This window comes from Belonocnema kinseyi, chromosome 2, assembly GCF_010883055.1.
Source record: "Belonocnema kinseyi isolate 2016_QV_RU_SX_M_011 chromosome 2, B_treatae_v1, whole genome shotgun sequence".
NCBI lineage: Eukaryota > Metazoa > Arthropoda > Insecta > Hymenoptera > Cynipidae > Belonocnema > Belonocnema kinseyi.
The window spans coordinates 24,740,307-24,754,357 of record NC_046658.1 but is presented as its reverse complement, the minus strand read 5'-3'; the positions used below and the strand labels follow the sequence as shown (position 1 = coordinate 24,754,357).

Below are 14,051 nucleotides of genomic sequence, written 5' to 3'. Positions count from 1 at the left end.
CACCCTTCCCCAAAACGGTACCTATCAATTTAAGGTTATGCTGTTTGGCCTAAAAATGCCCCCAGTGTGTTCCCACGGCTAATGTCCCAAATTGCCCTCGTTGGATACATCAATAAATTTTGTATATTCTACCTAGATGATATTATAATCCTAGGCATATGTGGATGGATCCAAGAATATGTCCCCTACTTTTATATCACAGCCGCACCTCTTACGTATCTCCTCAGTAAACAAGGCAGTCGATAGACGATAGAACTGGACCCTAGAAGCAGAATGTGCTTTCCAAAACGTGAAAACCCTCTTTGAAAAACCCTTACGCCTAGCACACCCTATCCCCTAACCATCCTTCACCCTAAAAACAGACGCAAGTGCCATGGGATGGGAGTGGTACTCCCGTGTCTTAAATCAAAAAATAATGAATATATTCCTGAGAGGATCTTGACATTTTCAACCAAAAAGCATAGCCAAGATTTTGTTACGAACGTTTAAGCGATTCGATAGCGCAATTGGCTAAGGTATCGACTAGGATCATATGGGTTAAGTAGTCATGTTTTCAGAATACAAATTGAATGCCCTGATATATCGAATGAAAAGCGAAAGGCTTTTTGGTGCACTGATTACGAATCTGAAGACCAATTCTCAAAGTAGTCCCTGGTTACGAATCTGTATTCAGATGCTCAATATTCAAAATAACTTATCCAATATGGAGGACCAATAGCTAGATTTTATAAGAAAAAATGCATAAATGTGGCATTAATTCATGGCATTTGGTCTTTGGAAAATTCATATTTATTAGATTTAAAAAATTGGAATACAGTCAATGCATTTCACAGCCGGATCGGAGCCCCTTTAGGACTAACAAATAATGGAGCATATCATGAATATATATATTCGCATGGTCCGTTATCGAAGATATACATTTTTAGGTTCACTAATTTTTAAACTTACCACAATGTGTACTCTTTGTCTCAAATAAAACATTGAAAATGTGTGGAAATTCGCATTTTTTGTAAGAAGTCGAAACATTTTCTTTTTAAAAACGTTCATAACCTGGATAAACTTAAAAAGTTTTTGGATTTTTTTCTTTAAAAGTGTATATGTGACCGTTCGCGAAGAAAGGGACCTAATGCGTAAAAGCTGAATTTTACAGGACGGGCGATTGTAGCAGAGTCCGCAAGCCAGCATTTGACTAGTGAGGATGCGTCCACGAAAAGAACCCCCTCCATTTACCACTAAACCTTTAGGCGCCGCATTCCCGAGCTTGACTCGCATCGGACAGCTTTGGCTGTACCTAGTAGTAGTGAGTGGTGAGGCTCTTTTTTGGAGATTTCTCGTTTCGTTTACGAGTACTCTTATTATGCCTATGTTAGTAGCCTTGTAACAAGAAAAGTAAGTAACTTTGAAAAATTCTGATTATTGAAAATGAAAGAGTAAGTTTGTAACCATCGATTGGCGTAAGAAAATAAAAATATTTTTTTTCTGCATTAGGTCCCTTTCTTCGCGGATGGTCACATCTAATGGTTTTGCGTTTTAGTATTTTCACTATTGTTTTTGATTTTAATGTTACAAACTGGTGTAAACAATGGTGTGACTATTGTTTAAACTAATGATGAAATGTAAAAAAATTGCTATGGAGCTAAATTTTTGTGCTGTGCTCCAGAAACTTTCAGACTTTATGAACTGAAGTTAGAACAAGTGAATGCGCATGCGTAAGATTAGTTAATAAGAGAAGGAATTTTACCGCAAATTTCGATTAAATCATGATAAATTTGCACTTAAGTTCTCGGTATCTGTTCATATGTGTACTGAAAACCAGCAATAATGAAAAAATAAGAATACAAACAAAAAATGAAAACACTTCTCGATGACAAAAAAACCTACGAAACAATCAAAAACCCGACGAAGAACATACAGAGAAATTTAAACATTATGGTTGAAAAATGGCTATGATAACAAATTGATAAAAAAAGAACTTATCATCACTAACGAAGGTCTAACGGTCGGCCACCACATAAATATGGTACAATAAAATAACATAAAGATGATAAACCACTAAGACCAGTACCATCATTCATTGGATGACCTTTGTACAAGTTGTTCAAATATTTGGCACGCTAAGTGTAAAAAGTTTTACTGAGGAACCGAAGCCTCGTTAGGACTATAACAAATAATGGAGCATGTCATGCCATTATTAGTTATAGTCCTGAAGAGGATGCGGTTCCCCAGTGAAATTCATTGACTGCACTCCAGTTTTAAAAAATATAATATACATGAATTTTCCAAACACCAAAGACATCAATTACTACCTGCTTTGTACATTTATTCTTATAAATCGGTGTAATTCAAAAAACAAATTTTACAAGAAAAATCATTTTCATTAGAAGTGGTGAATGAGAGAAAAACTGGGTTTAATTGAAAGCTTGGTTAGATTGGTCCCTGAAACAGTCATTGTTAAGTTTCGAAAATCTGGATTTAGATTCATAATCAGCAACTCAATAAACCTCCGGTTGCTGAATTTGATAAAAATGTATAAAATTTTAAAGCTTTTCGTCCGCTACATTGGATCAGCTATATTTAATTTTTAAAATATAAATTCAGATTCGTAATTCGCGATTCCAAAAACTCTAGGGAACTAAATTGTATAAAAACTTATAATTTTGTAAAGCTTTTCGTCCGCCATAATGGATTGGCCAATTTGAATTTGGTAGAAAAATGTCTTCAGATGCGGAATCTGCGACTCGAAACTTGAGAGCTTCGGCATAAAATCTTCAATAATCATTAGTTGTTTTCATAGAATTTCAAAACGTGTTTACCTTACGAAGGGCCATATTGGATGAGCAATTTTTAATTTTTTAATCCTAATTTAGATTTGTTATTGAGGAATGTCAAAAGCATAGAATAAAGCCTTTTTCACCTTTCAAAAATTAATGTTCATAACACTGAGTTGTAAACTTAATCTTTGTTCACGAAAAACAAAAATACCTAACTGCTCACACTTTTACTACAGAAGCCATTTTGAATTTTTTAAATTGAATTTAGTGATACTTAAAACATAAGTATACTAAGTTACATTAATTTTTATAGAAATTTGATGAAGTTACAGATTTTTGAAAGAAATATTTAAATGCTGGTCTCTGCCATAATTTAGAATGCACTTAACTACCAAATTAAATTTATAAAACTTCAAATCGAAATTTACCAACATCGTGTATGCAAATTCTACATATAATATTGTTTGAAAAAAAAATCTACTTTTTTTTCAAACGTGCTCAGTGATGATTATAAGTTTTGTCTCAAAACTTTCATGGGGTGTCAGGTAACCATATTTAACTAGAATACCATATTTGCAGGTATTTTAAATTAAACTTAGCTCTGCCCCACATCACGTAATACTTGAACGATTCCTAAAGCTAAGGCAGAGCATCTCACTACATGAGGCTTTGTGTAATATAAGTACTGATAGAACCCTACTTATCTAGCTAAAAGTAGTGTCGAATATTTTGAGAATTTGATTCTTATAAAATTATAAAGCTTTTGTTGATAAATCTACAAAAAATTGTATTCATATAGATGCTATAGATTTTCAAAATATATATTCTCTAGGATCTTTTCAATCTAATTATCTTTGCGTTTTTGCAGTATCTCATTAAGGTCAACGAAATCAAGACGAAGAAAGGCATCGAGTTGTTGCAGCATTTGGTCGAATATTACCACGCACAAACAAAGTGAGCATCCTTTGCAAAAAATTAATTCATTAATTTTCACACAACCCTTGAAGTATATTTCAAAACGTCAAAATGAATTTTTTTTATCATACACTTTCTGTAAAAAATAATAATTGAATAGTTTTGAGCAAGATTTAAATTCTTTTCAGTTAAAAAAAAATTACCGCTTTCCGGTTTCTACCCAGAAACCTTAGTTTATATTTTAATTCGCCGTATTTACCCTAAAATGTATAATGAAAGTGAGAGAAGACTGTTAAAAATTCAAAAGATGCAATGTTTTAAACAATTGGACATTTCGTTTTTTCCGTTGCTCCTCCCAGAATGTGACAGCTCCCAACCGCTATTATACATTTATGTATCAGGCTTAAGACAATTACTGCCCAATATGTCGAAGACATTTTTCGAGCTGAGTTTTATTATTTTGAATATCTGCACGGGGCTGTCTAGGTATACAGGGTGATCCTGAACTCATAACCAATGGGAGCTCGCTATTCTCGCGCGTACGTAAGCATCGGCCGCAAACTCTAGAACGCGATTCATTTCAAGTCCGTAATTTATTATTCATTAATTTAAAGTTCATGGTGGGTGATTGAAATAATCGGAACCGAAATTAAATAAAATAAGTTCAGCATTTATTCTTTCACAAATAGAGAATAATAATAGTCGGTTTGGCAGTTATTGTTCAACTGGTCTGTTCTTAAATCAAGAGGTCAGTTGGTGGTAAACATATCTACTACGTATGTGGGGAGACATTGAGTGTGGGGGTAGTCTTTGAATTTGATTGTTTGAGAGGGCGTAGTTTTGTCTACTGGTTTATCACGTAGACCTTAGCACATCTTAGTGGAATGAGTAAATAGGAAATTATCGGGGCTCCAGATAGACCCTAAGAATTTCACAAATTTATGAAGAAGGTCTGACTAAACGATGGTACAATAACTTTCAGAGTTCAGGCTAGACAGATGTTTTAATAATGCGTGAAACTTAAGCTTTCTTACAGATTAGCTGAGAGGGATTGAATTATTGAAACTAAAGTTTACCGTATTTTGAAAGAATCTATCGATATAACTAAATGCAACTCCTGAAAAAATTAATGAACAGTTGCATCATTAATAGAAAGTTTAAAGTTTACGCAGTAATATGCCGGTCAATTAGACAACTATGTTCAAAACAAAGATAAAAAGTAAATATAATAGGTATAAGTTCTGCTTACAATAGTTAATAAACATTGTGCAATTAAAAATATAATATTAGATAAATACGATAAGAATAATACATTGAGTACCGTGATACATTTTATAAAGAGTTGAACAGACGTGCTGTAATGAATCGTTTAAGAATGTTTTAAGGTGGAATATCGTATCACTGTGTTCGTAAAACAGTGGAATACTATCTAATGAAAGTCAAAAGATGAATTGTTCATTCAATGAGCTACACTGCGTATTGACCATCGCTGGAATTTTCTAGTGGAAGAGGACATAATTTTTTAATATATGTCTTTTCAGGTCCAGAGGTAGTTTTAACTATAGTTATTTGGCTGTGAACCACAGTCTAAAAGAGCTCGACAGGCGTGTGTTTTTCCTTGAATTTGTCTGAAGTTTTGAGATTTTCAAAATTGTTTTTTCTGTGTGTAAGAGAGAGTTTCGTCGTTATTCACATTTTTTGCAGGGACTGCTCTAATTGGCAGTAATATAATTTTAACCTGGATTGTGACATATAATGCGCGTGCTGGAGAAGACTACTTTTGAATTTATTATTAGAACTGCGTTTGCTTTTGAATTTTGACTCTACTTTGTTTTCTAATTTCGGCTGAGACGACCTTCTTTCTTCAAACCGTGCGCAGCCTTGTAAGAAACTTATTAAGGCTTTCATAGTTGGTACTATTCATTCTCCTTGCGAATTCTTCCATTTTTTGCAAAATTGATATGTAAGTTTACCCTTAATAACAATAATGAGCAAAGTCTCCCATGAATCGACAGATTCCCCTAAGGAGCGTAGCGCTCGGTTATGCTTCTGAGTTTGATTTTAAGAGCGCGAATTAGAACAGTTTTAGACAAACAGTCTGAAGCAAATATCATTTGTGGATTTGTACTACTTATTTTTTATGCGGAAATTGTAAATTAACGTTTTTCAAAGTTATCGCATTCATTTTCATCTGTATTTTAAACTTTCGTATCGTCGTTGCTAGCATTTAACTGAGATTAAATCTTTTCAAACTCTGGCCAGAGGTCCTGATATTTTTTCAAATGGTCTTCTAAATCTGGTGTCTCCAAGTCAGTTTGATCATTGATAAATGATAAAAGTGTTTCTAAATTAATCGGAAACTGTTTAATATTTTCGCTTTTAGTTTTTAATTCTTAAATTTGAGCTTTAGTCATTGCTACTTAATTTAAGCCCCGCGCACCATAGGTAACAAATAATGAGATATTAGATGGGAGCCGAAAGAAAATTTTAGGAATTTTTGGTAAAATGACTTAATACTTGATGAACTGAAGTGGATCCCTTGGCGATTATGATGTGTTTTTCAACAGATTGGCGTTGAAGGTAGCTTTCTAGAACTTCGGGATTGCTTTGATGCATTCTCCTTCAGAATTCTCGCTGGATAATCCACAAGCTGGGTGCAACTGATCATAGATTTTACACCCTTATGGATTATTGATGAATTGTATTCTTTGCACAGGAATAGATAATTGAATTCGCAGAGTTCTTTTTATGCCGAGAGGACACTACAAGGGCAAGTTGATTTTGATTGTCACTTAATTGTCACTATTTCAATAGGCACAATTTCTTATCACGCACAGCTCTTATACACTAATTATTTATTATGATTTTTTTTATATGTAGCGTACCCCCTCACGGTGTTCTTTGGATCATTTTAAGAAACTTTGCCCAAAGAACCATACCTTTAAAATGAATTTCGAGCCTCCTAATTTTTCAAAGTAGGTTTTTTTCCAAAAAGTGACTCATCAGATGTTGTATGAGAAAGACAAAAACACATTTTTTTATCTAGAAAAATGTGTTTCCGGGGGTTTTCGGGGTCGTGGAATCCATTTTTGGCATTGATTTTATTTTTTGAATGGCGCCAGAGCGCGCTGCAGTACATTTTTTCGATTTTTTCGCCTTTATGGAGGAAAATTGACTTAATTGTTGCGAAAATCGACGAATATTTGATTTCCTCATAACGCAATCACAAATTTTAAATAGCCCAAAATGATCAGCGTTCAAAATTGGGGGGGGGGGGGCGTACACATGCACGACCTATATCGATTGTTTTCGATTTAAGACTAAAAATTCGATTTTTTCTTTGTTTACTTGCTAAATGAACAAAGCATATTTTTTCCTTATTTTACTTTACTTTTTTTCTTGAAAGATTCAACTTAAAAGATAAAAACACATAAAAGTTAAATGAAAAAAAATTAATTCAGTTCACTAATAGCAGAAACGAAAAGATGAGTTTTAGAAAAAAATCTAGAACAAGTTACTTTTTAAAGCCTTTCTCTTTTTTTAAGTCTAGGGAATTTTTCACAGCTTTCTGAAGTCGCCAACATAACTCCTTCTCGATTATGTTCTACAACTCGTTTGGACACGCTAGCCAATAACTGAACGTGTCTTTCCGTTCTTTGTATGTGAAATGGAATTTTCGGATCAGGCAGCCGTGGATCATTGTTTTATAGATATTGTTTTAGATGCTCATAAGAATGCAAGAAAGATTTTCAAAAATAACTCGTTCTCGATTTTTTTCCAAAACTCGTCTTTCCGTTTCTGCCATTACTGAATTCAATTGAACTTTTTTCATTTAAATTGCATATGTTATTATCTCTTAAGTTAAATTTGTGATCGTTATCTGGGCAAAAATTCCTAAAATGATCCAAAGAACACTGTGAGAGGGTACGCTATATCAACTTTTTCGGTCCCATATAAATTGACCCACCCTTATTTATTAGGGTGAACTCCGCGCGAACTCCGGACCCGTTATTGCACACTTAACAAGTCAAAGCTGCTCACCATCACGCAGCATATTGTTGAGAGAATAAGGATACTATCTGACGCTAAGAGAAGTCTAGAGCGGAGGAAGAGGTGGGTCAGAGGAAATCAACAGTTTCTCTCTGACCCATCTTGACTCTTCCAAGACCCTCTAGTTACTGTCGAGCACCCGCCCAAACCAGAGGATGTCGTAGTATTTTGGAGAGAAGTCTACGAAGTGCAGCATAGACTGGACGAAGATTCAGAAAATATTAATAGCTTCAAGGAGTTATGTGTTGCCCTCATAACACCTGATTAAGAATGCCTATCCATCACTACCGAGGAGGTTAAAAAAGTAATAAGAGGGATGAAGAACTATTCTGCACCGGGACCAGATTGTATCAAAACCTTCAGGTGGAAGAAGTTTCCTTCAAACCATCAGCATTTGGCCCGTATTTTCACCTCATGTTTAAAGTCGGAAGAGCCGATTCCAGAGTGGTTGGTGGAAAGGCGCACAATACTCCTGCCGAAAATAGGCAACTTAGCTCAACCGAAGAATTACAGGCGGGTAGCGGGATGTCGGGAGAACCTGCTCATCGATAGATGTGTCTGCAAAGATGAAGCATTCTACCAGTGTGACCTATCGATGGCCGGGGTTGATTATCGGACAGCTTTCACTTCGACCTCCCATAGACTTATCATCTGTCTTTTGAAAGCTTAAAGGTTCATCCGCAAATCGTTAGGTGCATAGAGAGATTGATTCCGCTTTGGAAAACCAGATTTACTATCTTATCTGGAAAAAATCGTGTGGCAACTAACGAGGTCCCCTTTCAGAGAGGTGTCATTCAGGGCTACACCATAAGCTCACTCATCTTTTGCCTTACATTATTGCAACTATCTCTAGCACTTCGCCATTGCGACGGGTACTTATGCGGCAAACCTGCAGATAGAAAGTACAAGGTCACTCATGTATTTTACATGGACGATTTTAAGATCTATGCTCAAAACAAAGAGCAACTACTCGGAATGTAAAACGATGAAGAGAAAGGTGAAAAGGAAGTACTGGATGTGGAAGGAAGGAACCGCGAAAAGGGAGGAGTACGTAGAAATGAGAAAGGAGTTTAGGGCGATGTGTAAGAAGAAAGAGCAGAAAAAAGAAAAAGAGCTGGAAGGGGAGTTGAGAAGTGTTAAAACAGAAGGGGACGTGTGGAAGATAATTAATAGGTTTAGGAAACATAGGTTGGGGATAAGTGAGAAGATAGGGAGCGACGAATGGAGAAAATTTTGTAAGGATTTATTTCAGGGGTCAGATACACGAAAGAGAGATGAGGGTATTAGAAAAACGAGGGTGGTAGATGGAGAGGAGCTGAACGACGAGGAGATAGAGAAGCAGATAGGGAAATTGAAAAAATCTAAGGCAACAAGGATGGACGAGATAGAGAACGAAGCGTAGCTGTTTGGCACACAAAAGTTAAGGCAGAGGCCGGAAACGCAGGCGGACTTTAAAGAGAGAAGAAGTACTATTAACAATATTTACGTCTTGCAACACGTGGTGGATAGAGAAGTAACCAAAAAGGGTGCCAAAGTGTACGCGTTTTTTGTAGATCTAAATAGCGCGTTCCATTCGGTAGATAGAGGGAGGTTGTGGGAGGCAAGGGAAGAGAGGGGAGTGAAGAGGGGCCTGATCGAGAGGATAAGGGTGGTATATCAGGAGACGAAAGATAGAGTGAGAGGAGGGAAGGGAATCTCTAAGGGATTCTGGATGGATAGAGGGTTGAGGCAAGGGTGCCACCTTGGCCCAACGCTTTTTGCAATTTTGATCACGGATATGGAAAGTAAGCTAGCGCCCGGAGTGGTAGGAGGAGGTAGGGTAGGAGGAGTCAGGATATGGTTACTAGCATATGCAGATGACATAGTACTGCTGGCAAAGAGCGAAGAGGCTTTAAAGGAGATGATGAAGAGGTTGAGAAGATACTTGGACAAAAATAGGTTAGAGTTGAATGCGGGCAAGTCGAAGGTTATGGTGTTCAGGAAGGGGGTGGGAGAGATAGAAGAGGGGAGTGTCAGTGGAAGGGAAAAGCAGTACAGGAGGTGAAAGAGTTTGTGTACTTGGGCTTCCTGTGTCGAAGGAATGGGGGAGTGGATGGTCATATAAAAAAGAGGGTGAGAAGGGCAAAAGTGGTGATGAGGCAGGTGTGGGGGCTGGGGGAGAGGTTGTTCACAGACGATTTTGTAAGGAGAATGAAATTGTTTGATTCACTAGTGATGAGTGTCTTATTTTACGGAGTGGAGGTGTGGGGTTGGAAGATAAGTGAGGAGGTAAATAGGATACAGGAGAGGTATGTAAAGTGGACACTGGGGTTGGCAGGGAATACGCCGAACTATATTGTCAGGAGGTAGACGGGAAGAACGAGTTTAGGGATTATAACAGGGACTCGAGCGTGTAAATATGAGGAGAGATTTTTGGAAGAGGGGGGAAGTAAATTTGTTAGGGAGTGTTGGTGGGAGAAGAAGAACAGACGTTGTGGTGCAAAGATGGACGTAGAAAGGGAAATGTATTTTAGAATAAATGGACTGTAGATGGATGAATTTAGCAGAAGGCACGAGAAAGGAAGGTATATGAGTTGGTTGAAAAGACTGGGATGGAGAAAGAGAAGGCAGAAGGAAAGGAGAGGATAAGAGAGTCAAGGTTTAACGGGAACTATGTGTGGATTATGCCAAGGGAGAGATCGCAATATTTGGGAGAGAAAGGAGAGCAAGGTAGTCAGAGACTTATAGCGAGAATGAGATGCGGTTGTATGGAAGGTAATAGGTTCTGGCTTTCTAGAGAGATGAGAATGTGTGAACCGTGCGGGAAAGGAGATGTAAAAGTTGAGCACTGGTTGGAAGAGTGTGAAGAGGTGGAAAGGAGTGAGATAAGCATGGATTAATTGTTGCCTGAAAGGGGCGACAAAAGGGCAGTAGCATGGGTGAAGGGGGTGTTGGGCGAGATGGAGAAAAAGAGAAGGAAGGAGGAAGAGGAATGGAGAAGGAAAGATTGTATAGGAGAGGAAGTAGATGTAAGAAAAATGTAAATACTGTAAATAGTAGTTAAGTATTAGGTGTTAGCCGAGGAGACAGAGGCTGGTAATGCGAGGCATAGCGATAAAAGAGCGAAATGCGTGCGAGGCGAGGAGCAGCGGGGAAGGATAGACTACAGAAACGAGCGGATTAGCTATAAGGCGTGGATGGATGATACTTGGTAAGAAATAGTTGTAAGAAAATTTTATAAAAAAAAATGGAAGTGTAAGCAAGTAAATTTTTTAAAGCCAGCAGGCCGAAAAATAAACGTTAATCTATCTATCTACTCAGGAAATTTTAATGAACTTTGTGTTAGACAAATGTGCCAAGGTTTATTTGAAGCGAGGAAAACTTAATGGCATCCCTGAAGATACTGAGCTCGTTGATAGAAGCGCTATACGACACCTTTACGCTGGAGGGACCTATACATACCTGGGCGTGCCACAGGGCCGCATTCAGGATGTGACATCTATAAAGGATACCCTCCGAAGTGTTTTAATATATTGTTAACACGCAGAGATGCTTTTCAGTCTATTAATGAGTGAAAGCTTGGCACCTCTAAGAGCGCCGATGATAAGGTCGCTTAGTTTAACAGAATATTCCGGGCACAATCGTTACAACTCCCTTAAAAGGTCTTTGTACCTCTCTTTTTCATTCTCCTTGGCAATGATGGTTTTGTCAGCTGGTGCCGAAAATTTGATAACGAATATGGTTCGCTTCTCAAAGTCAAGAAGAACCATATCTCACCTCGAGTGTACAACAGAAACAATTGTCGAGAATATAAAGTTCCTGTATATTATCTATATGCTATATGCTATATATATGCTATATGCTATATGCTATATGCTGTACCCAGAATAATCCTGTTATGAAGACATTCAAGGCTCAATATTCCGCGACAACCTTGAAGGCGTGTGATGTACAGTCGCGGAACAGAAGACTTAAGATGCATGCTTTTTTTCATGTGCATAACCTTTCTTGTCCCGATATCAAGGGATCTGAGCTTGTTCCTCGTCCATGGAACTACTCCAAATCAATAGAGTACTACCGGGACGGCAAGCATGTTCGTTGCAGATACTTTGTTCCTCGCCGACAGTTCGGAAGACCAAATTTGCCAAATGAGACGTTTGTATCTGCTGCGGAGAGTATCCTCTGTAGATGTAACATCCTGAATGCTGCTCTGTGGCACGCCCAGGTATGTATAAGTCTCTCCAGCGCAAAGGTGTCGTTCGACAATCCCCAGAGCTAGATGTAGTTGCTCTTTGTTTTTAGCATAGATCTTAAGATCATCCATGTAAAATACATGAGTGACCTTGTACTTTCGATCTGCAGGTTAGCTGTACAAGTACCCGTCAGAATGGCGAAGTGCTAGAGATAGTGGCAATAATGTATGGCAAAAGAGGAGTGGGCTTATGGTGTCGCCCTGAAAGACACCTCTCTGAAAGCTGACCTTGTTAGTTGTCACACGATTTTTTCCAGATGAGATAGTAAATCTGGTTTTCCAAAGCGGCACCAATCTCTATGCAACTAACTATTTGCGGATGAACCTTTAAGATTTCCAAAAGACAGATGATAAGTCTATGGGAGGTCGAATCGAAAGCTTTCCGATAATCAATCCAGGCCATCAATAGGTCAAGCTGGTATAATGCTGAATCTTTGCAGACAAATCTATCGATGAGCAGGTTCTCCCGACATCTCCACTCCGGAATCGGCTCTTCCGACTTTAAATATGAGGTGATAATACGGGCCAAATGCTAATGGGTTGAAGGAAACTTCTTTCACCAGAAGGTTTTGATACAAGCTGGTCCCGGTGCGGAATAGTTCTTCATTACTCTTAATACTTTTTTCACCTCCTCGGTAGTGGTGGGTGGGCATTCTTTATCAGGCGTTATGAGGGCAACACATAACTCCTTGAAGCTATTAATATTTTCTGAATCTTCGTCCAGTCTATGCTGCACTTCGTAGACTTCTCTCCAAAATACTTCGACTTCCTCTGGTTTGGGTGGGTGTCGACATTAACTAGAGGGTCTTGGAAGAGTCGAGATGGGTGAGAGAGAAACGGTTGGTTTTCTCTGACCCACCTTTCCCTCCGCTCTACATTTGTCTGAGCGTCAGATAGTATCCGTATTCACTCAACAATATGCTGTCTGATGGTCAGCAGCTTTGACTTGTTAAGTGTGTGATAACGGGTCCAGAGTATGCGCGCGAACTTTCGAACCTTGGCGGTAAAATTCCAGCCAGGTGTGATGTAGTCAATCACACACTGAATGCGGGACGCGTACTGTCTTGCCCAGCCTATCTTTATGGCAAGTTGATGCATTCGTCTTTTGGTCTGATGATCAACCGTTTGTTTTGTTTTACGGTTCGCATCGGCCAAAGCTCTCACTGCATTATACACACAATAATTGATAGCCCAGAGGTCGGATTCTCCGGAAAAATGTCCACGAAGCTCGTCACCCATTTCAGCAAGATCTTTAGGCTTGAGAGAAACCTTGGTGTTAATGTTTCTCCGGGTCGTAAAGCATCGCTCTTCCTCTGTTGGATGCCTGCCCGCGGTTTGTCTTCTTGTCGCCTCTCTTTCTCTGTTGCCGGCTTGTTCTAGCTGTGGTAGAGTAGGCATTCCGCTTACATAGCCCCTTTTTCGGAGTATTTCAGCATGGTTTCATAGACGTTGCTGCGAAAAGTGCGATAGCTCCGGGTGTTTCTCGCACCAGAGAGCATGCAGCCGTGCCATGTAACCCCGTTCAGGGGCCACACCCGCATCGTAGCACTCTAGCAAGTCGTGATTCAGTCGCTCTGTCCACCCAAAAGTCGCAAGATCCCGCCGATCCATCGCATTGAATCCATTTTTTTGTTTCTCCCAGCTCTAGATTGGTCGACATTGTTGGCCGGCCCATTGTCGGGAGCCCTGCGCGTTCTATTCTTTCGAACCGCATTTACTACAACTATGTTTGTTGTTGTCATTGTTGTTCCCACGAGAAGCTAGGGAAAGGGGTTCGTCCATCCTTGTAGAGCCCCGCATGCAAGGATAAGGCTGCGTACTCTGAGAGGTCGCCCAGTATCCCAGAGTCACCGTTCTAGACACCTCACCCAGGTGCCATTCAGCTTTCTGCACGGTTTTCACACCTCCGCTTGGAGGTTAATTCCTTCTGGACCACCCCTGGACAATTGTTCGCGACTGCCGATTTATTTTTGTGACCATATTCAAAAGAAACCCTTAATACAGGGACCCTCTATCCGCACCCCGAGGACGCGTCAGGTGGCTTTGTCATAGGCCCTTCGGTTTGATTCTAGAGGAATCAAAAC

At 38.9% G+C, this 14,051-nt stretch overlaps 1 protein-coding gene across 7 annotated transcripts in view; it reads left to right on the top strand.

Annotated features, from left to right (window-relative positions):
- The window catches only part of LOC117168247 (arfGAP with SH3 domain, ANK repeat and PH domain-containing protein), a 561,385-nt gene that overhangs the window by 245,692 nt on the left and 301,642 nt on the right, over positions 1 to 14,051 (top strand). For all 7 annotated transcript variants that reach the window (XM_033353739.1, XM_033353740.1, XM_033353743.1 and 4 more), the window contains one exon: positions 3,640 to 3,725. In XM_033353739.1, the coding sequence (XP_033209630.1) occupies positions 3,640 to 3,725 (86 nt within the window). The remainder of the gene's footprint in view (positions 1 to 3,639; positions 3,726 to 14,051) is intronic.